This window comes from Salmo salar, chromosome ssa06 (assembly GCF_905237065.1).
Source record: "Salmo salar chromosome ssa06, Ssal_v3.1, whole genome shotgun sequence".
NCBI lineage: Eukaryota > Metazoa > Chordata > Actinopteri > Salmoniformes > Salmonidae > Salmo > Salmo salar.
Genome location: NC_059447.1, coordinates 75,617,107 through 75,644,739, shown reverse-complemented (window position 1 = coordinate 75,644,739; position 27,633 = coordinate 75,617,107). Strand labels below are relative to the sequence as shown.

The following is a 27,633-nucleotide window of genomic DNA, read 5'->3' as shown; positions in this document are numbered from 1 at the left end:
AAATAAAGAAGGAAGAGAGTGATTTAGATTCAGTGATCTGTTCATAGTTACAGGAGTTACAGGTTGCAATGTGCAGAAAGGGTAAAGGCACAAGTCATCTCATCATTTCTCACTCCAATCACTATACATGATAATCTAAACCACATCAGTCATATGAGATCTATTGTCAGACAGGGAATTTTAATGAACAAAAAAAAAGGATGTCGGCTTCAGACTCGTTTTAACTCAAAATAACTGCTCAAATCCTGTTGAAATAATCTGTGATTAATCATCAATAGTAGTGATGATTATTGATTGATAATCATGAACGATTGATTTCAATTGACAAATGTAATTAGTTCAATGCCGAATTACAATAGAATAGACTAGCGTAGTCTACTTGTATTTCCCTAATGCGTCTTGATGTTATTGTTGTGAGATTTATGCCATACACACGTCGCCACTATAAGACCACTCATTCGTTTTTGCTTCTCATGATTCCTCATTCCCGATATAATTTAGATGCAAATATTATTTTGATATTTCGTAGATCTGAAATGTCGTTTTTGTCTTTTAAAATATTCATCAAACGTGCGGGTGAGGCCTGTATGTGTGTCCCACTCCTGACTGGGTAGAAACAGCGAGACAACAGCACATCATTAGGGAAGTGTTAAGCATGGTTATACCGACACTCGAAATGTTATAAACGATTGACTATTCGAAGCATTCACAACATAGCCCACAATAGTCCGAAACGTGTTTGCCGGCTATTTATTTTAGGATGACAGGATGTAGATGTTTGAGGCAGGATTTTGTCTCTAATTCCTTTTAGTGTTCTAACCTAGAAAGAAAATTGTTGTTGCGGCCCTCACAGCCTGTCGAAGGCGGCAATAGGTTGCAATACTCTGCTGGCCCTGGAGTCCTGTATCTGGGCTCCTTGTCCTTCACTCTCCCCCCGAGGTGGGCTGAGGAGTCAGGAATCACGTTGTTGATGTTATTCCAATGCGAAAAAATTACAACAATGGCGCATATAAGAGCATGGGCAATTTGCGATTGGCCATTTATAGGATACAAGTTACAAATTGAACACAACATATGAACCATTGCTGTCACTCGCGCTGAAATAACATTAACAAAATGTCCTATATGGTACTGATATAAAAATACGCGGCATAAACCATGCAGACTAACGCGTTTACATAGGGCTACAATTGTTGCTAACAGTTTGGGTGGTTTAAGTTGTAACAATTTGCGCTGTGAGCTTTTATATTTCACAGCAGTAACCATGGACAGGATTGATAGACTGGATGGTCAATACTGACTTTTAATAACTAGGCTATTTTACAAATCGCATAATTTCTATCACACTAACCTAGCCTATTGTAACATTGTATTTGGCTACATTTGAAACTTTCTGACTTTGCAGTTTGGCTACAACAATGTAACAACTTAAACACTGTGACATGGGAAAATAATAGCATAGGCTGTCTATTGGCTCCTGTCCCATATGGTAAATGTTTCTATGTATTATTCGGTGTATTGATGGCATAGCCTATGGTTTATGGCTATAACCACAGCCTATAGGCCTATCAAGTTGTGGGTAGGCTATAGCGTACCTAGTGAAAATGTAACGTGTAACAGCTGTTGACAGACGGACAGACCATCATCAGACAGACAGATCAAGACAGAGAGATCATAAGTCAGACAGGCAGACCAAATATCAGGCAGACGTCCAACCATCAGACAGGCAGGCAGATACACGCACACACGCACACACACACACACACACACAGAGATAGGCTACAGCAGGAATACAGGCTAAAATTGTCAGAGCAGATATGCTAAACGTTTTTTCCGCGTTATCAGTTGTACTAAAGATTGAATCTTATTTTATGCTTTTTTTGTGGCGGCGGCACCGAAGAAATAACTGCCCGCTAAACCTCTGGAGGGAGCCTGCGCAACACACACCGACCGAACCTGAGTGTGTGTGCCGCCATGGTAACTTACGTCACACCCCGAGCACGGATGTGTGTGTTTTGAGTGTGTGTGTTCTCCGTGGAGTGAGACTGTGTAGATAGATGTTCGAAAGGAGTGAGGGATAGCCTGGAAGTGGACGGACATGCACAAGATTCGAAGAGAGTCACAACAGACAGTTCGCTATCCGATTCCTGCACGATTCACAAAGGTAGAGTCCATTTGTGTATTTGTTATTTATTGCACAGACTTTTCGCCGGAGTTGTTCGAGGCCACGAATTGGACTCGAGGTGGCAGAGATCCTCGGGATGGACTCCCGCTTTTCCTCGCGCTGGCGTGGGAAATCACGCGCCATTGAGGGTTGATGTTGTGCATGCGCCTTGGTAGCCTGTGTGCATGGTCGATGCTAGGCTACATTGCGTGGCTTCGGCGGCCTCCATTTGCGAATTTATGTGCACGCTCGAAGATTATTTCGAGGCCTTTTGTTTCGACGACGGCACGCAACAGTTGGAGTTTGCTCTGTTATTATTGCTCTCCAAACAGCGCAACACGCCATACGGCGGTGGAAGGTAGGCGTCAGTGAATGTCCAACTTTTTAACTTGCTGGCTAAATATCTGGAGGCCTACAACAAGGCTTGGGGAGGAGAGGACGAGGGGTGTTGTCAAGCAACTTTTATACTCGACACTGGCATGTGTTTTTGAAGAAATACACGATTTAAAGCTCATGGGAAATAATAATGGTTTGATAGTTGAGATGGAAATATTATTTGGAATAACCATATTTAACAAATAATAACGGTAACACCTCCAATAAGCACTTCTATAGGCTACATGAAAGGAAGTCGTGGTATTTGTATTGTTTCTGAACTGAAATTGACAAGGACATTCCAGTTAATGTCATAATTGCATTTTAACCTGCACAGGGAAAATATTGTTGTAACGTTAGCCTAAACGTTTAGCTAGGCTAATTTAACCTAATCAGCTTAGATAACGTTTTGTAATATAGGCCTAGCATCTTTGTAACTTAAGCTAGTACCCAGGCTAATCAATTTAGTTCCATACCGGTGGTTTAGGACCCAACTCAAGACTGTGTTATCCATCTGAACTAAAGCCCATGGCAACTTCCCAATGAAGAGAGCATAGTGAGCTGACCAACCTCATCTGCTACACTTGAATGACACATTGCATGAATATAATGCCATTGTTCAAGAAAATTCCTAAGACAACTACGAGTTGATAAACAGAAAATGGATGTAACGTGTGGTGTCGGATAAAGTACAAGCTTTAGGGATCAGCCTACTGCTTTTGGGTGACACTAAACTTCACAAGATAGCAGACAGAGTGGATATGAAATAAAGGTCACACATCTGAAAACAATGCATTTTTGATCAATTCTAATCTTATTTAATCTCCATGTTTTTCTTACAATTTTCACAACTTATATATTATGCTGTAATAATTAATTTAGACATGTCCTTACATGTTGTTAGTTGGTTCACTATCTGGCCATTGACATGAGACATTTTCCTAACTTAACATAATTTTTTCATTATTCCAGGATGTCAACTGAAAATAACCATAGTTCAACTTGAGGTGCTTTTTTTTTGTTTTAAGTGAAGAAGAATAGTATACAACGTTTACTCTGTCCCATCTATGGAGGACCCTACTGTAATGGAGGGGAGGGTAGAGGACTCTGCCATTACTACCTCTGTCACCACATCAATCCCATTTGACAGCGTCACCATGGAGCCAGGCCTGGCCAACGAGGGTGGGGTGGAGGACCAAGCTGTAGCCATGACAGACAAGGATGCAAGCTTAACCAGCATAGCCATGGCTTCATCCACTGACACCATAACAAACACTGAAGTCAACCTAGCTATGGCATCATCCACACACAGTGAAGCGAACTTACCAATAGCTTTATCCACTGATGCCGTTACAAACAAAGAAGCGAGTGGAACCATACCCGTACCCATGGATAGTGGGAAAAACTCTGATGCTAAGCCAGCTAACCCACCCATAGCATCAGCATCTTTATCACCAGCTGCCACCATGACAAACAGTGGTGCCAACCCAGCCCTCCCCTCACCATTTTCATCATCTGCTGCCAGTGGCCCAGCCTCCGGAGGCCTGCAGCCCGAGGAGGGAGGCCTCTCAGCGATAAGCTCGTGTGGTAGTGTGGGGGTCACTCTGGAGAACAGCAATGTCTGGAGGGAGTTCCACTGCTGTGGAACCGAGATGATCCTCACCAAACAGGGCCGGCGCATGTTTCCCTACTGCCGCTACCGCCTGACGGGTTTGGAACCAACACGTCGTTACTGCCTGGTTCTGTCAATCACCCCCGTCGACACATACCGTCATCGCTGGAACCTGAAGGAGTGGGAACCCAGTGGTCCTGGAGAACCACACACCCAGGCCTCATGCCGACTCTTTCCCCACCAGGACTCGTCAGCCCTGGGGAAGGTCTGGATGGCCAGCCTGGTCTCCTTCTATAAACTCAAACTGACTAACCACTGCCTGGACCAGGAGGGACATGTGTTGCTGCATTCCATGCACCGCTACAGGCCCAGTTTACACGTGATCCCCGTCGCAGATGGAGACGACCTTGGCTTTGACCCTAAGCTGCTTGACCTCCAGCTCCTTGGCCCGGAGGTCATGACCTTCACGTTCCCGCAGACCGAGTTCTATGCAGTGACGTCGTACCAGAACACCAGGATCACCCAGCTGAAGATAGATTATAACCCCTTTGCTAAGGGCTTCCGGGAGGACAGCGGCAGCCCGCGCCTCGCAAAGCCCAGGCCGGAGCACCCTCAGGCGGGGAAGGGAGATATCCGCTCCCCTGGTCGTAGCTCTGCTAGGTCTAATGGTGGTGAGGGGACTGAGCATATTGTGACTGTAAACGATGTTGTGGCTGATATCAGGTGAGTGAAGCTTTCTGTTATCGTGTTGTACTATAATTCCGGTGTTTTCCTTACAATTCACCGAATGTTATGTTTTACTGTTGCTATTGAGTTTTCCATTTGTTCTTGATACACCGCTAATATTTTTTCCCATCTGCACCCCCCATTGTCTTGTAGCATGAAGAAACGTTCTCTCCCTACAACTCACCCTGTGGGGGCTGAAGTCTCAGGGAAGTTAAGGAAAGTAGCTCCTGGTACAGCAGATTCAGACGCCAATCAGACTGATGTGTCTGCCAGTGAAGAGGGGATGGATCTGGACTACAGTGATAGTGACCACGTCTTCCACAGGCAGTACCTCCGAGCCCAGCTAGCCCTGCCCTCAGGAGCCTCCAGGCCAGAGAACAGCCCGGGGGCTGGGGTGGAGAGACTGGGTGCTGGTATGGACCCCTCCATACAGGCCAGCCTGACTGCTAACCCTCAGAATACTACACAGTCTACTGTGTTACACACCAACAGCTGTTCAAAGCCTTTAAAACCTTCCACTGTAGAACCAATGGAGTCTGAGGTTCCGTCTTCACAGAAGGTTATGCTTGTAGAACCAACCATGACCGCACCCATTTCGCTTAGAGAAACTCAGAAGGACAAGGCTGCGAGCTTAACCCCTAAAACATCCAAAACTCAAAAGATTGCACCCAAGCCTTCTCCTACCCCCTCACCTCTGACCCCCACCGCGTCCCCCTTTGCTGTCCCTAAGCCATGGAAGAAGGGGCGTAAACCGGGGGGCAATCGGTGGGGCAGTGTGGGAAAAGTCTCTAAGGGTACTAAGGCGGCATCAGCGGCTGTCACTGCAACTAGCAGCCCGATACCTGTTGCTATGCAACCAGAACTGGATGACGTGGAGGGTCTACTTTTTGTGTCCTTCACTTCCAAGGTAAAACACGACACTTGTGTGCGGTCAGAGTTATGGGAAATAGGAATTTCAGACATCCGGAAATGTTCATTTAGAAACCCCAGAGTCGGAAATATAGGAGGGAAACTTTGTTTAACTTTGCTGAAGGTGCAGACCGTATTGACATGGTCATCTCTTCCTCTGTGTCACAGGAAGCTCTTGGTGTCCATGTGGAGGACATGCCATCCAATAACACATCACCAGTCACTCAGGAACAGCCAGAGAGAACTGGTGAGGGGGAGCGAAGAAGTTCTATTCTACTGGGGCTTGTCAATTACAGTGTACTTGGCAACAAGACCTGCTGGAGAACTAGAACAACACCCACTACTGTTTTCACTGATTGGCATTCACAATACAGCATGCATTTCTGAAAGGCTCCAATAATGATGACACTCTGGTCTATTCTATTATTTTCTAACCTGTGTGTGTGTGTGTGTGCAGTACTGGAGAGTGTTGAGGAGAAGATTGCAGGTCTGCAGACTATCTTACTGCAAGACCTGAACACACTCAAACACAGACAGGTCATCCACCCTGTCCTACAGGAGGGTGAGTGGACAAAACACACTCACGCATGCACTCTCTGTATTTCTCTCTCTTCCTCCATCTCTCACCACACAAACCTACCAGTCTCTGCCCTAAGAGAGTTAGATATTTCACAGTAATGTTCACCATTGATCACCCTAATGTGTGTGTTCCCCCTACCTATAGTTGGGCTGAAGTTGAGCTCCCTGGACCCAGGCCTGGCCATCGATCTCCAGTATCTGGGGGTGAGTCTACCGCTGTCTCCGCCTGTGTTCGCTGGGCTGGGCAACGCTACCTCCACTGGTGAGTCACACTTAAGTGATTGGTAATTTACTAGCAGTGTAGGCCACATACAGTAGCAATAAGACCTGCAAAACAGCAGTGAGATTACAGGTTGTTTCTAGAAATGGTTGAATCTCAAAGCTCTCCAGTGATCATTATATGGGACACCAACACAATACGTATTATTTACTTTCACTGTTATTATTGGTTTTTGAGTAGAGCCATAGGTAGAGGCCGTAGGGACGTTGCCGTGGCGGCCGTAGGGACGTTGCCGTGGCGGCCGTAGGGACGTTGCCGTGGCGGCCGTAGGGACGTTGCCGTGGTTGCCAACAAGGGGACGTATTAATAGACATGTTATTATTTCCTGATTGAGAAATGTGACTGCCTAGCCTAGTATTAAATGAATTGCACTTGAAAGATGATAGCGCTTTTTCAATTGCATGGCTCAGCTAGTTTAATACATCAGAGTCACTGAGCACTTCATAGCCAGTTTACTGTCATCATCCACATTGAACCCCCTCGTCATCACAACAGAATTTAAGGACCCCACCACTGAGGGAGGTATGGTAATTTTGTTTTGAACCCACACATCCTGTCAGTATTTGCAGATCTGGAGGGACTGGATAAGAGCAATATAATGATGGCTCTACTTAGTCTCCAAACACCAGAGAGGTAGAGGCTAGGTGAAGGGTCTAGAGGTTGATTTGGAATTGGGCCTGTATCTCTTGTCTAACAGCCTTGTCTCTTCGCTGTGCAGATGGAAGCAGGTCCTTTGTCTCCAGGACGGGGAAGACCAGTGACCTGACCAAGATCAAGGGCTGGAGGGACAAGTTCATCAGGACCAAAGAGACCTCTAAGAACCCCAACCGCTCGGCCTTCTGCAGCGAAATGCTCGACCAATACCTGGAGAGCGAGGCCCAGCGAATCAGCGACCGCGCTGCTGCCTTCTCCCACAACCCCCTGGGCTCCGTGGCCTATCAGCTGCCTGTGACCAGCACCAGCTACGTGCGGACCCTCGACAGCGTTCTGAAGACACGTGCTGCCCCGCCCCCCGCCTTCTGTAGACCCTGCCCCCTCTCTCGAAAACCCCTCCTCTACGCAGCTCTAAAGAAACCCCCTCCACCTATCAACAACCACAGGACCCCTCCTAAAGCAGCCAAACCCAAACCCACACCAGCACAGGGCAAACAGCACCAGATAACACCAGCCCAGGGCAAAGCCAGATCTGCCTCTGTGCTACGGCCCATCCAGGTCACCAACAGTAACAAAACTACTGCTGCTAAAGCTACAGCTGGGGTTAAAGTCACCAGCCCTCCTACTGCTGCTAAAGCTACAGCTGGGGTTAAAGTCACCAGCCCTCCTACTGCTGCTAAAGCTACAGCTGGGGTTAAAGTCACCAGCCCTCCTACTGCTGCTAAAGCTACAGCTGGGGTTAAAGTCACCAGCCCTCCTACTGCTGCTAAAGCTACAGCTGGGGTTAAAGTCACCAGCCCTCCTACTGCACAACGGTAAGGAAATTCCACTAAAGACATTTTATATCCATGCCAAATCATATAGTTTACGCATCTATATTTGTTGTGGTCCCAAAGCAATATGAAATGGGTCTGATATGCCAGTAATGTCAATTGTCTTCATAGTTTGGATGTTATGTAGATATTTGGGATTGAGCCTGTCTAATGCAAGCCTACAACAAGTTTCCTTTTTTACCCTAAAATGGACAATAAAGCCTTTCATTAAACATTTTCCTCGTACCTCCAGGTCTCCTCCAGGTCAGGGGGCAGTGAGGAGGGACTCCAGCCCAGGGAGAAGCCTCTCCAGCGGGTTGACTGGCCTCTCTAAGAACCAGCTCAGACTGGTTGGTCTCTCTAAGATCCAGCTGAGAATGATGGAGATGGAAGATGCCACCTTCTACCAAGGACACGATAGAACACACATCACTACTGAGAGGGTGGAGAGAGCCCTGATGGCACTGCTCACTGCGCAGGTAGGACTTAGATTATATACCACACACACACACACACACACACACACACACACACACACACACACACATTTTCTGATGGTCTCTCCTCATTGTCTGTGCCCTCCAGGGTCTCCCTAAGAGCCGTGCCCCCCAGGCCAGTCCAGTGGACAGTCCAGAGTGTGGTTCTGAGTTCTGCAGGCTGGGGTGTGTGTGTTCCAGTTTGGCCCGGGTGTCCAGGGGTCCGCTCCACTGTTACAGGCCTGACTGTATGCTGGGCTGCTCCTGCTTTAAACGCAGGATCACCAAACAGACCACAGCAGCAGAGAACGGCCAGCACCAGACACTGCCTGTTTACAGTAAGTTCATACCCAGGGTGCATTTGGGGACTTGTGAGAGTTGTATTATATTCTCTATTGACCAAATGAATGACACATTGCACATCAGCCTGAACAAGTTAATGAAAGTGTCTTCTCCTCTCCCTGCCCAGCTGTGTCTAACGTGGAGCATGAGGTCCAGCCCAGTCGAGCCGTCCGTGTCTCTACCCTGTGGGACTGCACCTCAGGGGTGGACCCCGAACCCCTCTTCAGCCCGAAACCTGCCCCCAACATACCCATCAAGCCTCTAACCAGGATCTACAACCCTGGTCCCAAGCGCTACGTACCTCGTCTCACCCCCGAGGTAAATTCCTCTGTCATAGTATACTGTGGGCCCTGGTAGTGCATTATGCAGGGAATGGGGGGACATTTGGGACACATCCTAAAGTGTCAAACTACCACCCTAAATTACTCAACTGTAGTGATATGATGGAAACTTTGATTTGACAAAGTTGTATATGAAAAAGTTATGAGGGATTGTGTGTTTGTGCAATCTGCAGCTGCGAGAGGAGGACAAGGACCCAGTCTACAAGTACTTTGAGAGTATGATGACGTGCGCCCGTGTCAGAGAGTTTAACAGTAAACCGCCGCCCACAGGTGCTGCCGCCACAGGTCCACCTCTTTAAGGACAATAACCGTTCCATCATCCCCAGCAGCAGAAAGGTGAGGCACAGGACGCACACACACTAAATATTTCTTGTCTTTGTAGATGCATTAAGGAGTGCGATCGACTGGTCAATCTTCAAGGCGTTCCTAGTCAGTCATCGAACATTTCTGTAGATAAGCCAATGATAAAGCCTTGTGCTCCTATAATTTGTTTTCCTGTCTGGCGCTGTTGGCCGTAGGTGAACTTGATTCAGAAGCCCTGCATGCTGGGTAGGCAAAGTGTTCCCATTGTGAACCATTTTAATTTGTCTGAAGGGACAAACTCCGCCTACCTGGCGGACCAGGAGCGCTGTGACTAAATCAAGTGTGCCTACTGTTCTGGCCAATCAGATGGCTCAAATCATCACGCCTACAGCTTCCATGACCCCACACCGAAGTTTGATACTAGCCTACGTGAGATTTCAGAACTTTTAAAACCATGACCAGAGAGACTGTCAGAGAATACAGCAAAGAGCTGCTGTTTTTATGAGTGAGTTAATGTTTTTATACAGCACTGTCAATGCTGTTTTGATTCAACACTATTACAAAACATAAAACACACTTCTCCCTACTTCTACTCGCGCAGCTCGTCGTGTCTATTTAAATATCTAGGAACATTTCACTTCCTCTGGTCATAGGAACAACATGAATTTGTACATGAGGCAGATGCGGTGAGACTCGATCATCAGGTGGAAGACTGTGTCCCCTCTCTGGTCAGTCTCACTGGAGGAAAGGGGAGAGCAGGGACCGTGAGAGACGGACCCTCTGCTGCTCTCTCTACCTCCACTGAGACTGACCATCAGATGCAGGTAACGTCAGCCCAGTAAAATAAAAAAGCTTATTATTTAAATTGATGCTCCGCTGTGCCTCACCAACTGATCTATATTGTTATCAAAGCTTGCGTTTTCAAATATAATATGGTTTGAGAAAAACAATATTGGCAGGCCAGGCATATAGCCAATGTGCTGTGATAATGTATTAGGCCTACTGCACAAACCTCATTCCTACCTAAGTGTTTTATTAGGTTAATGTTGCATAGGCTTACATTTTTTAAAGTCATGTATGAAATCAATTCTGAGCGGTAGATCTCGGGTTGCCTTTTGACTGCGAAAATGATCTTGAAAAGGTTGGCGATCACTGATTTAGGAAGTTAATCCAGCCACTAAGGGCAGACAAACATTTTACAATGGCTATGGAAGAGGAGTAACCAAGCTAGTCTGAGTCCCTCTCAGTTAATGTCATTTATAAATGTTCTTGTCTTTGCAGAAAATTATCGCTGCCATCCTCTCACCTCCAAATAAACCAGGTAAGATGGAATCACTGCTCACCACAGTTCTTAAGAGGCCGTTCAAGATGTTATGTTTTAATCTGTTTACCCCTAAACCCTTAACCTGTGACATCTGACCTTTCCCCCTGTAGTAGTACGAGTGAAAAGTCCCTCCACCCAGGCCAAGAAGCCTAAAGTTCCTGAGCCCACTAGGCAGCTGGAGATCCAGTCAGAGTGTAACTGGGACCAGCACCGGAAACTGGTCCTGGGGGTTCTGTGTCGACGCATGACCCAGAACCGTCTGTCCGAACCCTTCAACATTGGCCCCTACCACGTCCGCCTACTCTCAAACACACACAAACGCAAGGCTGAGAGCACCATCATCATATTCAAGGTAGGGGGATAATAACCATTTAGAATAAAGCAATAAACATGCCATTTCCGTTCCTGTCTTAAAGAAGCAGTTATTTGGACCAACTCATGCTGTCATACATAATGTTCGGAATTGCTCCGTGTTTCAGATTTAAAATGCATAACTTGATCAGTGACGAATGAATGGTCATGAGTGTGATTTATTATCATCCACTTCCTTACTTCAAGGTCTGCATCAGTAAGGCTGAAGACGGTGATACCGATGATAGTGATGAATCCGATAGTGAAGTCACAGACAACAGTAGTGATGAAGATGAGGAGGAAGAGGGCATCCCTAAGCCTGAGGATCCGGAGATGCAGGTCGGAGTGACTCCCTTCCTGACAGGAGTGTTGCCAGCAGGCAGACTGAGAGCCAGGAAGAAACAACCAGCCTGCCCTGCTGTAGGACTCATCCAGGTGGGTTTATTAGGTTCACTTTACCTCCATTTTGGACATTTTTAAAATCCATTTTTGAAAAGAGACCTAGCCATAAAGTTTTTTTTTTTTAGGAGCTTCGAGTTATTTCTAATTTAACAATTGTACCTAGATTTTGTGAAAAGCTCTATCCTCCACAGGGAACCTGTTCTTTATGTTCATCTGTTCTGCCTATATCTCCTTTCTTTCTCTTTCTCTTCCTCCCCAGGTGAACGGTAAATCCTACTCCCAGGCCAGACTGCTGCTGGGGCAGATGGGAGCTCTGCACCCGGCCAATCGGCTAGCTGCGTTCGTCACCGGCAGGTTGCGCTCTGTAGCCAAAGCCCCTCAGAAGGCCCCTCAAAAGCCTCTAAACTGCATCCCCAGGGCGAAGAAAACACCTGTGGGTGCTGGGCACTTGAAGCCCGCAGCCACTGCTGTTACTCCTCAAGGCAGTAGTAGCGTTACAGCTATGGCTAAGAAAGTAGCTTTGGCCCAGAAAGTATTCCAGACCCCAGCAGGTAAGATCCTTTCACTGCTCCTCAATAGAGGCTTGAAGTAGAAGTTATCAACTTAACCTTACTGCAACACTTGCACATTTTGTTGTACTGTATTAATTATGATGTAATTAGACAGTTGAGTTACCCGAAGCCTGATGGTTCAAGGATGGCGATAGTTCTGTATTCTCTCAGAAAAGGCCTCTCTTTCTTACACTGTCACTGCGGTCTGTTTCCAGGGAAGAACAGGCTTCCTCCGTACAGACCACCATGGTCCCTAAGTGTCACCAAATCTAAAGGCAAAACCTCCACCAGTCAAACCACCACAGACTCTAAAGATCCAGTCGGCTCTCCCCTGGTACCCATGGCCCCTCCTCCTGCCCCAGGCTCGCCCCCTGGTGTATCGCCCCCTGGTGTATCGCCCCCTGGTGTATCGCCCCCTGGTGTATCGCCCCCTGGTGTATCGCCCCCTGCTGTATCGCCCCCTGCTGGAAAGATGCTACTACAGACAGTCTCTTCCTCCCAGGGCTGTAAAATGTATCGTCAGCCCAACGGACAGTTGATCAAGCTGGTACCTTTGAATCGTATGCGTCACATAAAGGCCAAGAATCAAGACAAGCCCACTCGTGAGTTTTTTTATTTTATTTGACCTTTATTTAACTAGGCAAGTCACTTAAAGACATTCTTATTTTCAATGATGGCCTACTGGGGAGCAGTGGGTTAACTGCCTTGTTCAGGGGCAGAACCACAGATTTGTACCTTGTCAGCTCGGGGATTTGAACTTGCAACCTTTCGGTCCAACGCTCTAACCACTAGGCTACGCTGCCGCCCAAAAGTTCATGAGTTCATTTAATGATGAATGTACACACGCACAACCACATCCTCAACACTCTGATGTCTTGTGTTGTCCCAACAGGTTTTGCTACCAAGCCGTCCACTCCCAAGACATTCCCACCTCCCCCCCCTCTCACCTCCATCCACCCCCCTCGCAGCCCCCCTCCCCACGCTCCCCTCATCAAATTCATCATGGGCCAGTTGGGTGCCATCACCCCATCCCAGACCTCTTCCTCTTCCTCCCCCTTGTCTCTCACTGTCTCCTCCTCCCTGAAGACCCCCAGCTTCCTGGGCCAGACTGGGACCTACTCCTTCAGGATCTGTCCTCCGACTGCAGGGGACCAGGGCTCTAGGGGTCCAGGCCAGGGCACCGTGGGAGGTCCAGCTGGAGTGTCCCTGCCTGGGGGCTTCACCCTCATCCAGCTCCCTAAGCCTGGAGGTACTGGAGGAGGTGCTCCCCGGCTACCTGAACTAATCAGAACCACAGCCGTGGGTTCTGCTGGACCTGGAGAGGTAAAGGCACAGAAGAACCCAAGAGGAACCTCTTCTTCGTCTCCCTTGCATCTGGCATTGACACCAGTTAAAACCGACGACCACTCCTACACCCCAGGGTTAAATACCAATACATCTGATTCCAGATCAGCTCTAGCCCAGAAAAAGCAGAGTTTGATTCAGTCAAAGGACCTTAAATCTGATTGTAGATCAGCCAAAGCCAACACCTCTTGTCCCGTGGAGCCCAATGAGCTGACCTGTGATGAGCAGATGCTGTCGGACGAGAGTGATGCAGAGAGAGGGGAGGTGGGGGAGGGCTCGGGACTATGGAGCCCAGAATCGTGGAAGAAAGACACTGAGCTCAGTCGGTTTACCACTCTAAGAATGCATGAGAACGGACATCCTGATTTTAAGGTCGAGGACTCTGATTCGGACAACTCGGAAGACTCCTCGCATGACTCGGATTCCGACAGTGATGAATATGCCAATGTAAGCGAGCTTAATCTTTGATGGTTTGATTTTAGTATTTTTTTTTTATTCTGTGTGTAAACGTTCAGTGTAGTTGCACTTGGTTGGGTTGTGGTGTAGTGTTTTGTAAAGCCAGATTGTTGTCTCTCACCCCAGGAGGACGAGGAGGAAGCAGTGGACATCGAGACGGTGGAGGAGAAGAGACAGGGAATCACCATCGCTCAGATGAGGGCCGCTGCCAAACACACACAGTAAGACTGGAGTGTGTGTGTGTAGGCTATTTAGCTGTATGATTTTTTTGTGATACTATCTCAAGGAAGCTGGGGTTAATACAATTAATATTTTTTCCTAACAGAAAAACCAATCAGGATGGGGAAACGGCACTAAAACCAAAAGAAAAGGTAAGACTTCTCCCATCGGTCCATTATAACTGCAGAGCAACATCTTGTTTTGTAGTAGTCTTAGGCCCTCTTACGGAGCTGTCTAGTTAAGGTCTTAGCTCTCATGTATTGTTTAAAAGGGAATGAAAGCACTAGGCTTTAGAACACCAGCTAACTGGAATTGTAAATTGGCATTGTTGCATCACTGGCAGGATTTTCCAAAAATGGCTGAATCCCAAAAGTGTCTGAAAGACCATGAACACTGCGTGCGTTAATGAGCAAAATTGACTGGTTTCCAATCATAAATGAAAACATCACAGCAACGGCGGCTGAATGTCTGGGGCGGAAGTTGGTTGGAGTTGTCAACAAAGCAGCATGACAGAAAATAAGATGCCAAGTTTTCAAACTACTGATTGTTTCTTTAAGATATGTAAAGCGATCTGTGCATTTTTCAAATCACATTTTATTGGTCACATACACATGGTGAGCAGATGTTAATGTGAGTGTAGCGAAATGCTTGTGCTTCTAGTTCTGACCATGCAGAAATATCTAACAAGTAATCCAAAAATTTCACAACACAACTACCTTTTACACACAAGTGTAAAGGAATGAAAAAGAATATGTACATATAAATATATGGATGAGCGATGGCCGAACGGCATAGGCAAGATGCAGTAGATGGTATAGAGTACAGTATATACATATGAGATGAGTAATGTAGGGTATGTAAACATTATATAAAGTGGCATTGTTTAAAGTGACGAGTGATACATTTATTACATTACATTTTTTATTATTAAGTGGCTAGAGATTTGAGTCAGTATGTTGGCAGCAGCCACTCAATGTTAGTGATGGCTGTTTAACAGTCTGATGGCCTTGAGACTGAAAAACAGCTTCTGTCTCTCGGTCCCCGCTTTGATGCACCTGTACTGACTAGAGGTCTACCAATTAGGATTTTTCAACGCCGATACCGATATTGGAGGACCAAAAAAAGCTGATACCGATTAATCGGCCAACTTTATTTATTTATTTGTAATAATGACAATTACAACAATACTGAATGAACACTTATTTTAACTTAATATAATACATCAATAAAATCAATTTAGCCTCAAATAAATAATGAAACCTGTTCAATTTGGTTTAAATAATGCAAAAACAAAGTGTTGGAGAAGAAAGTAAAAGTGCAATATGTGCCATGTAAGAAAGCTAACGTTTAAGTGCCATGCTCAGAACATGAGAACATATGAAAGCTGGTGGTTCCTTTTAACATGAGTCTTCAATATTCCCAGGTAAGAAGTTTTAGGTTGTAGTTATTATAGGACTATTTCTCTCAATATGATTTGTATTTCATATACCTTTGACTATTGGATGTTCTTATAGGCACTTTAGTATTGCCAGTGTAACAGTATAGCTTCCGTCCCTCTCCTCGCTCCTACCTGGGCTCGAACCAGGAACACATCGACAACAGCCACCCTCGAAGCAGCGTTACCCATGCAGAGCAAGGGGAACAACTACTCCAAGTCTCAGAGCGAGTGACGTTTGAAACGCTATTAGCGCGCACCCACTAACTAGCTAGCCATTTCACATCGGTTACACCTGCCTAATCTCTGGGGTTGATAGGCTTGAAGGTGTGGGTAGAATTTTTGTAACGTTCCAACAGGAATCTGTTCCAAAAAACGTAAAGTAAAAGGTTGCCAACCAACAACGCATACAAAGTAGCAACGCATACAAACCTAGCTAACTAGCTGCCGAATAGGCATCAACTCACCACGTAGCTTATTCTTAATGTTTGTCCATAGGCAACCAGAGAGAGGACAGACATTTTTCGGAATAAACGTTGATGAGTGAAAAACGCAATGAAATAGACCACTCCCTACCCGGTATCTTGTTCTGCCGCTATATGACTTTGTATGTGTTGTTTTTTGGCAACCTTGTTATTTACGAAGTTTTTGGAATAGATTCCTGTTGGAACGTTCCACAAATTATACCCACCCGGCTTGAAGTCATAAACAGCTTGAAGCACAGCGAAGAGCTGCTGGCAAAACGCACGAAAGTGCTGTTTGAATGAATGCTTATGAGCCCGCTGCTGCCTACCACCGCTCAGTCAGACTGCTCTATCAAATATCAAATCAAAGACTTAATTATAATATAATAAACACACAGAAATACGAGCCTTAGGTCATTAATATGGTAGAATCCGGAAACTATCATCTCAAACAAAACATTTTTTATTTCAGTGAAATATGGAACCGTTCTGTATTTTATCTAACGGGTGGCATCTAAGTCTAAATATTCCTGTTACATTGCACAACCTTCAATGTTATGTCATAATTACGTAAAATTCTGGCAAATTAGTTCGCAACGAGCCAGGCGGCCCAAACTGTTGCATATACCCTGACTCTGCGTGCAATGAATGCTAGAGATGTGACACAATTTCATGTTAGCAGGCAATATTAACAAAATATGCAGGTTTAAAAATATATACTTGTGTATTGATTTTAAAGAAAGGCATTGATGTTTATGGTTGGGTACATTGGTGCAACGACAGTGTTTTTTTCGCAAATGCGCTTGTTAAGTCATCACCCGTTTGTCGATGTAGGCTGTGATTCAATGACAAATTAACAGGCACCGCATTGAGTATATGCAACGCAGGACACGTTAGATAACTACACATGGTTGATGATATTACTACTTTAACTAGTGATTATGTGAAGATTGATTGTTTTTTATAAGATAATTTAAAAAAATCGGCAAATCGGTGGCCAAAAATACCGATTGTTATGAAAACTTGAAATCGGCCCTAATTAATCGGCCATTACGATTAATCAGTCGACCTCTTGTACTGACCTCGCCTTCTGGATGATAGCGGGGTGAACAGGCAGTGGCTCGGGTGGTTGTTGTCCTTGATGATATTTTTGGCCTTCCTGTGACATCGGGTGGTGTAGGTGTCCTGGAGGGCAGGTAGTTTGCCCCCGGTGATGCGTTTTGCAGACCTCACTACCCTCTGGAGAGCCTTACGGTTGTGGGCGGAGCAGTTGCCGTTTAACAGCATAAATACACCTGTTTCATTTTTGCATGTCGAAAACCGAATGACCAGTGCTGCACATCCTGCCACTTTTGAACAGATTAGATTCTACTATTTAGAATGAGCAGCCAGCTCACAAAAGAATGTAAATGTCAAAGATTTTACTGAGTTATAGTTCATATAAGGAAATCAGTCAATTGAAATATATTCATTAGGCCCTAATCTATGGATTTCACATGAATGGGAATACAGATATGCATTTGTTGGTCACAGAACTTTTTTATTAAAGTAGCGGCGTGGATCAGAAAACCAGTCAGTATCTTGTGTGACCACCATTTGCCTCATGCAGCGCAACACATCCTCTTCACATAGAGTTGATCAGGCTGTTGATTGTGTCCTGTGGAATGTTGTCCCACTCCTCTTCAATGGCTGTGCGAAGTTGCTGGATATTGGCGGGAACTGGAATAACCTGTCGTACACGTCGGCCCAGAGCATCCCAAACATGCTCAATGGGTGACATGTCTGGTGAGTATGCAGGCAATGGAAGAACTGGGACATTCTCAGCTTCCAGTAATTGTGTACAGATGTAGACATGGGACCTTGCATTATCATGCTGAAACATGAGGTGATGGCGGCAGATGAATGGCACGACAATGGGCCTCAGGACCTCGTCACGATATCTCTGTGCATTCAAATTTCCATCGATAAAATGCAAATGTGTTCGTTGTCTGTAGCTTATCCCTGCCCATACCATAACCCCAACGCCATCATGGGGCACTCTGTTCACAACGTTGACACCAGCAAACCGCTCACCCACACAGCGCCACACACGCTTTCAGCCTGGTATTGTTGAAAAGGGGATTGATCTGTGAAGAGCACATTTCTCCAGTGTGCCAGTGACCATTGAAGGTGAGCATTTGCCCACTGCAGTCAGTTACAATGCCAAACTACAGGTCAAGACCCTGGTGAGCATTCCTGAGACGGTTTCTGACAGTTTGTGCAGAAATTCTTCGCTTGTGCAAACCCAGTTTCATCAGCTGTCCGGGTGGCTGGTCTCAGACGATCCCACAGGTGACGAAGCTGAATGTGGAGGTCCTGGGCTGGCATGGTTACAAATTGTCAATATGATAATTGTATTTTGTACAGTTACATCAAAAAGACAAGATGGGGGCTAAATCAACTAGTAGCTAGCTACCTTGCTTTGTTTTAGCTGACTGTCTACTTGGCTTGTTGTCAAGTCACATACTCATCAATCGGAAAAAATACTCTAAAATGTACAAATTATTGGATACAATTTCTTACCTTAATATTGTTTCCTGATCTCAATGACAAGCTGTCAAAAGTTGTGAGAACCCTTTCAGGTCCAGTGGAGGCGAGTCGCCTTCAGGTGGCAACATTCACTTTCAGTCCCCTGCCAAAACTCACAATTTGCCCCATCCTGCCAATGACGCGTTTGCATCAGTCGCTACTATGGCAATTCAAGATGGCGCTACCCATAACTCTAATAAACATTGTTCAATATCAAAATCCTAAAAATAGAGGTGTATATGTTAAATGCACATGTTTATTAGTGGATGGAATAAATCTCTTTGCTTAGTTTTACTTCCTAAAGTGTTTCCATTTCCCTTTGAGGTCTAAGAATACCTTGGAATACCCAATAGAATGCTCAATAACTCTCAACCTTTAACCTTTGACTCCTGTTCCCTGCAGCATCAGACGGATATGAGAGAGGAGGAGGGGTCTGGGTCTGGTGAGGGAGGGGGTCGTAAGAACCGCACCCTGACCGAGAGGCTGCGTCGCGGCGAGCACCAGAAGCTCTTCACCAGACTCAAACAGGTGCTGTTCATGGAAGAACTGGACCCCAAGGTCTCCAAGCTACACCTCCTCTCACAGGTATGGGACAGTATGTTATGTGGCTGTGTAACCGGCTATTTGTTTTGGTTAATTTTGTCCTGTACTGTGGAAGACACAATAACTATACATTTATTTTCATATCCTTTTTAATGAATAAACTCAACTTTTTCATGGTGGCATTTTTTGGTATAGATGGTTAATAATACAGGTATATAAAAGGGATTTTAACATGTATTATTTCATCAGGCTCTGAAGGAGATTCGTACCCTGTCGGTGGACTCGGAGTCTCTGGAGGAGAAGAAGAGGATGCTGACTGAGATCCAGACTGTCTATGTCAAGGAGATCGCATACATGTCTGGTGCGTCTGACTGGAGCTACTTATTTCATCACTTTCTTACTTAAACATTACTTACTTGAGATACTTGTATTATGTGATTGCAAGAAGCATATTAATGTGAACTCTGGTGTGTTTTTTAATTTGTATTGTAGGAAAGCCAGAGGAGCTGATCAAGGCCAAGCTGAAGGAGATCTGGGAGAAGAAACGGACTCTAGCTGCCCAGAGGAGAGCAGCTGTCCCCCCTACCTCTAGCCCCACCTCGTCCTCTACTTCCACCCCTAGTCCCAACACCACGACAGGTAATAATAACCTGCTTCTTATGTCTGACAACAGGAGGTATAGCACTAAGCTGGATCAATGAATTAGCCAGCTAACTTAAATAAACATTCAGATACAGCTTTGTATTTGTGACACCTTTTTAATAATGATCATTTTAATGCTGTTGGCTAAATCAGGGTCACACAGAGTGATTCTTGGTAGTCTTAGACAAATCTACGTTGAAACTAAAGTATAAACATCACAGACATGGTTATGGTCTTAAATAAAGTAGACACCTGTACCATGTCAGATATAGAGTTGAAATGTATTACATTTTGAGTTTTCATCCCAATATTACACTTTCTATACATCACAGAAGACTGAAATATAACACAAGCGTTTGACATAGAAACACCAGATTTTCTGCATGTTTTTGGAATAATGTTGATTAATAATGTTCCATCCATGAGGCCACTAGAGGGCAATTTGGTCATTTGACTGCAAGAAAGGCTATGAGGTATGGCCATGCCAGCCCCCCTAGATAGCTAGTGTCTGCAGGCTTTTGTACCATCCCTACACCTATGCACCTGATTCACCTTTTTCTGTGTCCCAGTGTCCCAAGGGAGTATGGACACTAAGCAGGATCAATGAGTTAGCCAGCTAACTTTGATAAACCATTTAGATACAGCTCTTATTTATAAATATATTTATCTGTATATCCCAGTGTCCCAGGTGTCTCAAGCTAGCTCTCTGGGTCAGGCAGGAGCAGCTAGTGGCTCTGTGAAACCAGTGGCTGCTGTTTTACGCACCAAGAGCGGCAAGATCATACTTCCTGCTTCCATGCTTCCCCCTTCCATGCTTCGTGCTTCCAAACCAGGTGAGCGCATACAGGAACAGGACACCCATATTTGGTCTCGCACTCTTGTTTAATTGGTTATGCATGTTCTATATCTAGATATGAAATATCAACGATGCTGATTTTGAAGAGCGTAAGAGATGTTTTGAGGTCCACTATATGAGTAAAATGTTCCAAGGGTTATGATTGTTAGACTGGCATTCTGACTAGAATATGTTGTTGTGAGTCTCATTCTAATGGTTGAGTATTTCCTTTATCCACAGCAGGAAGATCGGTCTACACAGTGAAAGTTATGAAGAGACCAACAGTCACCTCCCTCTCAACCCCCACCTCCTCAGCAGCCAAGGAGGTTGTGGAGAAGGAGAGAGCTGCCTCTGGCCCTGAGAAGGACCAGGGGACAGTGTCTGGGGAGGCTGAGCAGCCCTCCGACAGCCCAGCAGCAGAGAGGCCAGAACTAGGTAAGGAGGAACCACAGGCCCCTGTCTGTAATGGATCCATGGAAGAAGAGACTTCCACAGAGAAGGATAACGGCTCAACTCCAAAAAAGAAGTCACTCATCAATAAAAACTCAATCAAGAGGCTTTCTGGTATGAAGTGTCCCCTTGTGGAGATGGCTCCCCTAAACAGTGCCATCTGGAGGCCGTTGGAGGAACCGCAGATGGGGGGTGAGAGTGATGCTGGAGGCTGGGGCCTGTCTCTGACCAAGGGAGAGGCAGCCATACTGGTGAAGGCGCTCTCTGAACACAAGGGCATAGTAGTGGGGCGGAAGGGCAAGGATAGCCCGGTCCAACACAATGGAAAGAAGAGCTCTGTGACACTGAAGGGCAAGGATAGCTCAGAACTACAAAAAGAACAGGATAGCACGGTGTCACAGAAAGAAGCTGATAGCCTGGTCCCACAAAAAGGAGAGGATAGCTCGGTCACACCAAAGGAAAATGATAGCTCGATCATTCAGAAGGCAGAGGTTGGCTTGGTGACATCAAAGGAAAAGGATGGTTTGTTGACACAAAAGGGAGAGGGAGGCTCGACAGACAGCTCAGATGCTCAACTACTGAAGAGAAAACGGGGAAGGCCTCGCTTGGACATAAAAACATCACAAACTGAAGATATCACTACTAACCCTGCTCCGCGGGGTCGGCCCCGTAAAGCATCACGGATTGGGGTGAATAGCCCTGTGGTAACGACCGGTGACAACGACCAGGCCAACGTGACACAAACTGCAGGTAGTGCTAGTATCCCTACCTTAGTCACAAGAATACCCCCAGGTCGAGACACTAACACTGGGGGTGGTGAAATCCAGCTAACACCAAGGGAACGTAGCCTAAGCCCTACGAGGCGGGGTAGACGGCCTAAAGTATCTCAGGTTGGGGGTACTACTAGCCCTGTGGTGACAACTGGGCCTGGGGGTAGTACCCCTACCCCAGTGACTCAAGCAGGGGGTAGGCCTGTGAAGAGTGCTGCCGGTAGCCCTACAACTTGGGGTAGGCCACCCAAGGTGCGGAGAGCTGGAGAGGGTTCTAGTCCGGCCAAGATGACAAGGGATGCGGTTACTAGCCCTGTAACTCGGGCTGGGTTAAACCCGGCGAGGTGGACTCGTGCTGGGGGGGGTGTCCCTGTGGTGAAGACGGAGGGCAGCCCAACCAAACCACCACGAGGAGGGGCTGGGGTTACTAGCCCTGTAGCAACGACTAAAGGAAGCCCAGGTAAAACGCCACAGGCTGTGGGTCGGCCTGGAACACGACATGTGACCCGCGCTGTATCGGTGAAGGGCCTTGTCAGTGGGAAGAGGACAACAAGGTCTGATAAGGCCTAGTGAAACTGAGACTAAGGCTGCATTTCCACACTGTTTCCATTGGTGCATCTCGATACTGTAGTAGTCTAAAATGGCTTCCACAACTTGTTTTCTCTCCTCCCACTCCGATGCCACTGCATTTCAGCCTAGCTCTAACCAGAGGAGCAAGAGAATCATACTCCTAACAGACCTGCCATTAACTGTCATTTAAAGCTAGAATCCTTAGTTGCTGCATCCATTGATTCTTGAAGAATATAACTTATAATTAAATGCCTCATGAGCTTAGTTCAACTGTCATACCTCATCAGAACCCCAAATATAAGCTTGTTTTACTCCAGTGTTTGTAAAAAGTAAATGTAAACCAACGCTGTATAGCCTCAACGTGGTAAACATGTTTTATATCTTGGATGGTTAGTCATTGCATCCATAGCTTTTTCTATGAATTTGAGTGGTTACATTTCTCCAGGCCCGTCCCTCAGCTGCTTTTTATTTTTTTTACAAAACAGAGGCGGGGAATCGCTTTGTTATTGTTTCAATTAAGGATTCAAGCTTTAATTTGTGGAAAGAGGTCCTGAAATCCCATTGAGACCACCGCATGTGCCTGTTCACAAATCCAAAGGACCCTGGACATTTATGCCTGTGTGAGTTAACCCTCTCTTAGCTTTAGCACTCATCTGCCTTCTCTGGAACACAACAAAGTAGACAATAACTTACACCTAAAGGACAGTCCATTTTCCCAACATCCTAAGTCTTTGAGCAAAACATTAAATTAATGTACTGTATGAATGTACTGCAGGTTTGACTGCTGTTTGAGCCGTTGTACAGGTACATAGGACGTTAGCCCCATATTGGGGTGAATGTGACACGTCATGCATTTTTGATGAAGTCTTGTTATTATGTTCTAGAAAGTTGATTTATTGTTATTTAATCATCAAACCACTAATTTTTGAAGATTACGGTATAGGGAAGGTCTGTATTTTTTTTCTCTTCAGTATCACGGTTTGTTCATGACTTCACTCCCTGTGTCTTTATTAATGTAGGGGTGTGTGTTTTCTTCGATTTAACTTACAAAATAATGGACATGCATGAACATGACAACAAAACAGATCAATTACTTTCTGGCCCAATTGGCCATGATCAATAGGCCCTGAAAATCATTCATTTGAGATGTACAACATTCATGTTTGTTCATGTCAAAAACACTGTAAATGTTCTTTCTATGCCACTGTAAAGACTTTTTGTATTATAGCTGTGGTTGGTGCGTCCAGTCTTTCAATTACACTCTTGGTTCCCAGGCCTATGAATTAAAAAAAATCTGAATTAGCACTTTAAATCTTCTATAACTTCTACACTGTCACAACCATGTTGAATGTTTTGGTTTACCTTATGGATTGCTTCCCCATCTGTTTTCCAATGGTACTCATTTTTCAATGATTCTTATGTCTGATTTTTGAGGAACTTATGCATAACGTAAAAAAAACACCAAAAAAACAGTATTTGTAGTCAATACATTTGTATTTCAACCTTGTGTGTGTGCCTCATCATGACTTAATCTAAGCTATATTGTAATCTATGAAAATAACCTTTGTAAATATGTGTTTTATTTTTTATATAAGTCTGTCTTGTTGTATAATGTTCCTCTTTCCTTTTTTTGTAAAGAAATGACCGTTTTACTTAAGTCACTCAGATGTGCTGGCAAGATACTGTGGCCTTTAAAGGAATAAACCTGTACATGCATTTCTTTGCCGTGGCAGTTGTCTTAACCTCCATGAAACCCAACCAATTCACAATGTGATGGTGTAGAATATTATAGAAAAGTCATAATTTGACTAGTCATTCTAGCTGTAATTATTGCAGTTATAGGAATTAATTATTGTTTTGTTATTGGTTCTAATGGCACAAAGCTTAAACTGATATTTTAACTGTTTTAAACGTCTGTTACACTGGCGAATACGGGTAATGATTGCATTATAACACAGATTATCCATTATATTGACCAGATATTCAAGTGGCCGCTCTAACAATGAAAAGTAATAAAAAAATGGAAATCAGTCGGGAGGAGGCAAGATCAGGTGGGATCATTCTAGCCAATTTTATTTTAATTTCACCTTTATTTAACCAGATAGGCCATTTGAGAACAAGTTCTCATTTACAACTGTGACCTGGCCAAGATAAAGCAAAGCAGTGCAACAAAAACAACACAGAGTTACACATGGGATAAACAAACGTACAGTCAATAACACAATACAAAAGTCTATATACAGTGTGTGTGCAAATGAAGTAAGATCAGGGAGGTAAGGCATTAAATAGGCCGTAGTGGTGAAATAAGAGTGATGGAGTGATGTGCAGAAGATGAATGTGCAAGTATAGATACTGGGGTGCAAAGGAGCAAAAAAAAGATATACAGTGAGGGGAAAAAAGTATTTGATCCCCTGCTGATTTTGTACGTTTGCCCACTGACAAAGAAATGATCTGTCTATAATTTTAATGGTAGGTTTATTTGAACAGTGAGACAGAATAACAACAGAAAAATCCAGAAAAACGCATGTCAAAAATATTAAATTGATTTGCATTTTAATGAGGGAAATAAGTATTTGACCCCCTCTCAATCAGAAAGATTTCTGGCTCCCAGGTGTATTTTATACAGGTAACGAGCTGAGATTAGGAGCACATTTTCAAAGGGAGTGCTCCTAATCTCAGCTTGTTACCTGTATAAAAGACACCTGTCCACAGAAGCAATCAATCAGATTCCAAACTCTCCAACATGGCCAAGACCAAAGAGCTCTCCAAGGATGTCAGGGACAAGATTGTAGACCTACACAAGGCTGGAATGGGCTACAAGACCATCGCCAAGCAGCTTGGTGAGAAGGTGACAACAGTTGGTGCGATTATTCGCAAATGGAAGAAACACAAAAGAACTGTCAATCTCCCTCGGCCTGGGGCCCCATGCAAGGTCTCACCTCGTGGAGTTGCAATGATCATGAGAACGGTGAGGAATCAGCCCAGAACTACACGGGAGGATCTTGTCAATGATCTCAAGGCAGCTGGGACCATAGTCACCGAGAAAACAATTGGTAACACACTACGCCGTGAAGGACTGAAATCCTGCAGCGCCCGCAAGGTCCCCCTGCTCAAGAAAGCACATATATATGCCCGTCTGAAGTTTGCCAATGAACATCTGAATGATTCAGAGGACAACTGGGTGAATGTGTTGTGGTCAGATGAGACCAAAATGGAGCTCTTTGGCATCAACTAAACTCGCCGTGTTTGGAGGAAGAGGAATGCTGCCTATGACCCCAAGAACACCATCAAACATGGAGGTGGAAACATTATGCTTTGGGAGTGTTTTTCTGCTAAGGGGACAGGACAACTTCACCGCATCAAAGGGACGATGGACGGGGCCATGTACCGTCAAATCTTGGGTGAGAACCTCCTTCCCTCAGCCAGGGCATTGAAAATGGGTCGTGGATGGGTATTCCAGCATGACAATGACCCAAACACACGGCCAAGGCAACAAAGGAGTGGCTCAAGAAGAAGCACACTAAGGTCCTGGCGTGGCCTAGCCAGTCTCCAGACCTTAATCCCATAGAAAATCTGTGGAGGGAGCTGAAGGTTTGAGTTGCCAAACGTCAGCCTCGAAACCTTAATGACTTGGAGAAGATCTGCAAAGAGGAGTGGGACAAAATCCCTCTTGAGATGTGTGCAAACCTGGTGGCCAACTACAAGAAACGTCTGACCTCTGATATTTTGTAAATGACATCGCCGAAGTCAAGGATTGGCAGTATAGTCAGTTTTACGAGGGTATATTTGGCAGCATGAGTGAAGGATGCTTCATTGTGAAATAGGAAGCCGATTCTAGATTTAATTTTGGATTAGAGATGCTTAATATGAGTCTGGAAGGAGAGTTTGCAGTCTTACCAGACACCTAGATATTTGTAGTTGTCCACATATTCTAAGTCAGAACCGTCCAGAGTAGTGATGCTAGGCGGGCAGGCAGATGCGGGCGTTTAGTTTTACTTGCATTTAAGAGCAGTTGGAGGCCACGGAAGGAGAGTCGTATGGCATTGAAGCTCGTCTGGAGGGTAGTTAACACAGTGTCCAATGAGAGGTCAGATACGCGTGTGCACAACTTGGGTGTAAAGTGTTTTTCTCAAAGTTGTCACGTGTCCTACTTATATCAGTACACTCGTAACAACCAGGGATGGGCAACTGATAGGGGTGGGGCCACAAAAACAACGGAACTCATCATGGGGGGCCGCAGTGGGTCTGCGTACCCACACCATGCCTAACTTGCGAACAAAACATTTGAGTTTTAAAGTTAATTTCCTGAAATTCTACACATTTTGCCATGGGGTGGAGAGAGAATGTTGCAATTGTATAACTAATTTCATGCAATTCTACTTATTTTGCTATGGGAAGGAAAGAAAAATGTGCTGTTTTACAGCTAATTTCTTGCAATTCTACACATTTTGCCATATGGTGGAGGAAAATGTTTGCAGTTTTTAATATGATAACTGATGATCAATGGGCCCCACTTCAGTCGGTTTTACTAAAAGTTTACATAGCTGGCCGCTAGACTAACTTACCAATCAAACGTTAAAAATAATTGCTGACAATAATTTGTGACATATGCTAACTGAGTGACTGCTGTTGAACAAACAAATGTCGAAATTGCACCATGTGTATTCTATTATTCTAAGTCAACAGTAAATTTAGACCCCCACTGAGTGAAATTGCACCATGTGTATTCTATTATTCTAAGTCAACAGTAAATTTAGACCCCCACTGAGTGAAATTGCACCATGTGTATTCTATTATTCTAAGTCAACAGTAAATTGAGACCTGACTGAAATTGGTCCACAGGCCTACAAAACGGGGTCTGCGAGCCGCCATTTGCCCGTCCCTGACCTAAGCATTACTAAACTTCTATTAGATCAAATAAGTGACATGTAGCAAAAAAGGTATTGCATTTCTTGTAAAACTAATTCGACACACTCATTGACCTCCATACAAAAACTCGCTTGGTGAGCAACAAAAAAAAACTCTACCTGGGCCCAATTATCCCTTTCGCTTGGCCTCTTCCACTCTGATTAAAGGCCTTGTAGGCTACAGTGTTCAGTTGTAGGCTGACTTTAGTTGATCTACTAAATTCAATCA

The 27,633-nt window shown here is 45.0% G+C and overlaps 1 protein-coding gene across 5 annotated transcripts; it reads left to right on the top strand.

Annotated features, from left to right (window-relative positions):
• Positions 1–1,967: 1,967 nt before the first annotated feature.
• LOC106608076 (nascent polypeptide-associated complex subunit alpha, muscle-specific form) lies at positions 1,968–24,213 on the top strand. Of its 5 annotated transcripts, XM_045720997.1 has the most exons (14): positions 9,447–9,606; positions 10,855–10,894; positions 11,008–11,249; positions 11,456–11,683; positions 11,910–12,201; positions 12,417–12,803; positions 13,094–13,992; positions 14,128–14,222; positions 14,327–14,372; positions 19,090–19,272; positions 19,480–19,591; positions 19,723–19,869; positions 20,553–20,705; positions 20,948–24,213. In XM_045720997.1, the coding sequence occupies exons 3-14, from the start codon at positions 11,142–11,144 to the stop codon at positions 22,495–22,497; spliced, it is 4,200 nt and encodes a 1,399-aa protein (XP_045576953.1). In that variant the 5' UTR covers positions 9,447–9,606; positions 10,855–10,894; positions 11,008–11,141; the 3' UTR covers positions 22,498–24,213. The 5 variants fall into 5 exon arrangements, 1 of the variants encoding a protein (XP_045576953.1); XR_006770321.1 differs by lacking the exons at positions 11,456–11,683; positions 11,910–12,201; positions 12,417–12,803; ... (6 more) ...; positions 20,553–20,705; positions 20,948–24,213 and adding exons at positions 1,968–2,164; positions 3,512–4,874; positions 5,031–5,784; ... (5 more) ...; positions 8,697–8,925; positions 9,057–9,247 and having other exon boundaries at positions 9,444–9,606; positions 11,008–11,243; XR_006770324.1 differs by lacking the exons at positions 11,456–11,683; positions 11,910–12,201; positions 12,417–12,803; ... (6 more) ...; positions 20,553–20,705; positions 20,948–24,213 and adding exons at positions 1,984–2,164; positions 3,568–4,874; positions 5,031–5,784; ... (5 more) ...; positions 8,697–8,925; positions 9,057–9,247 and having other exon boundaries at positions 9,444–9,606; positions 11,008–11,243.
• Positions 24,214–27,633: the final 3,420 nt, after the last annotated feature.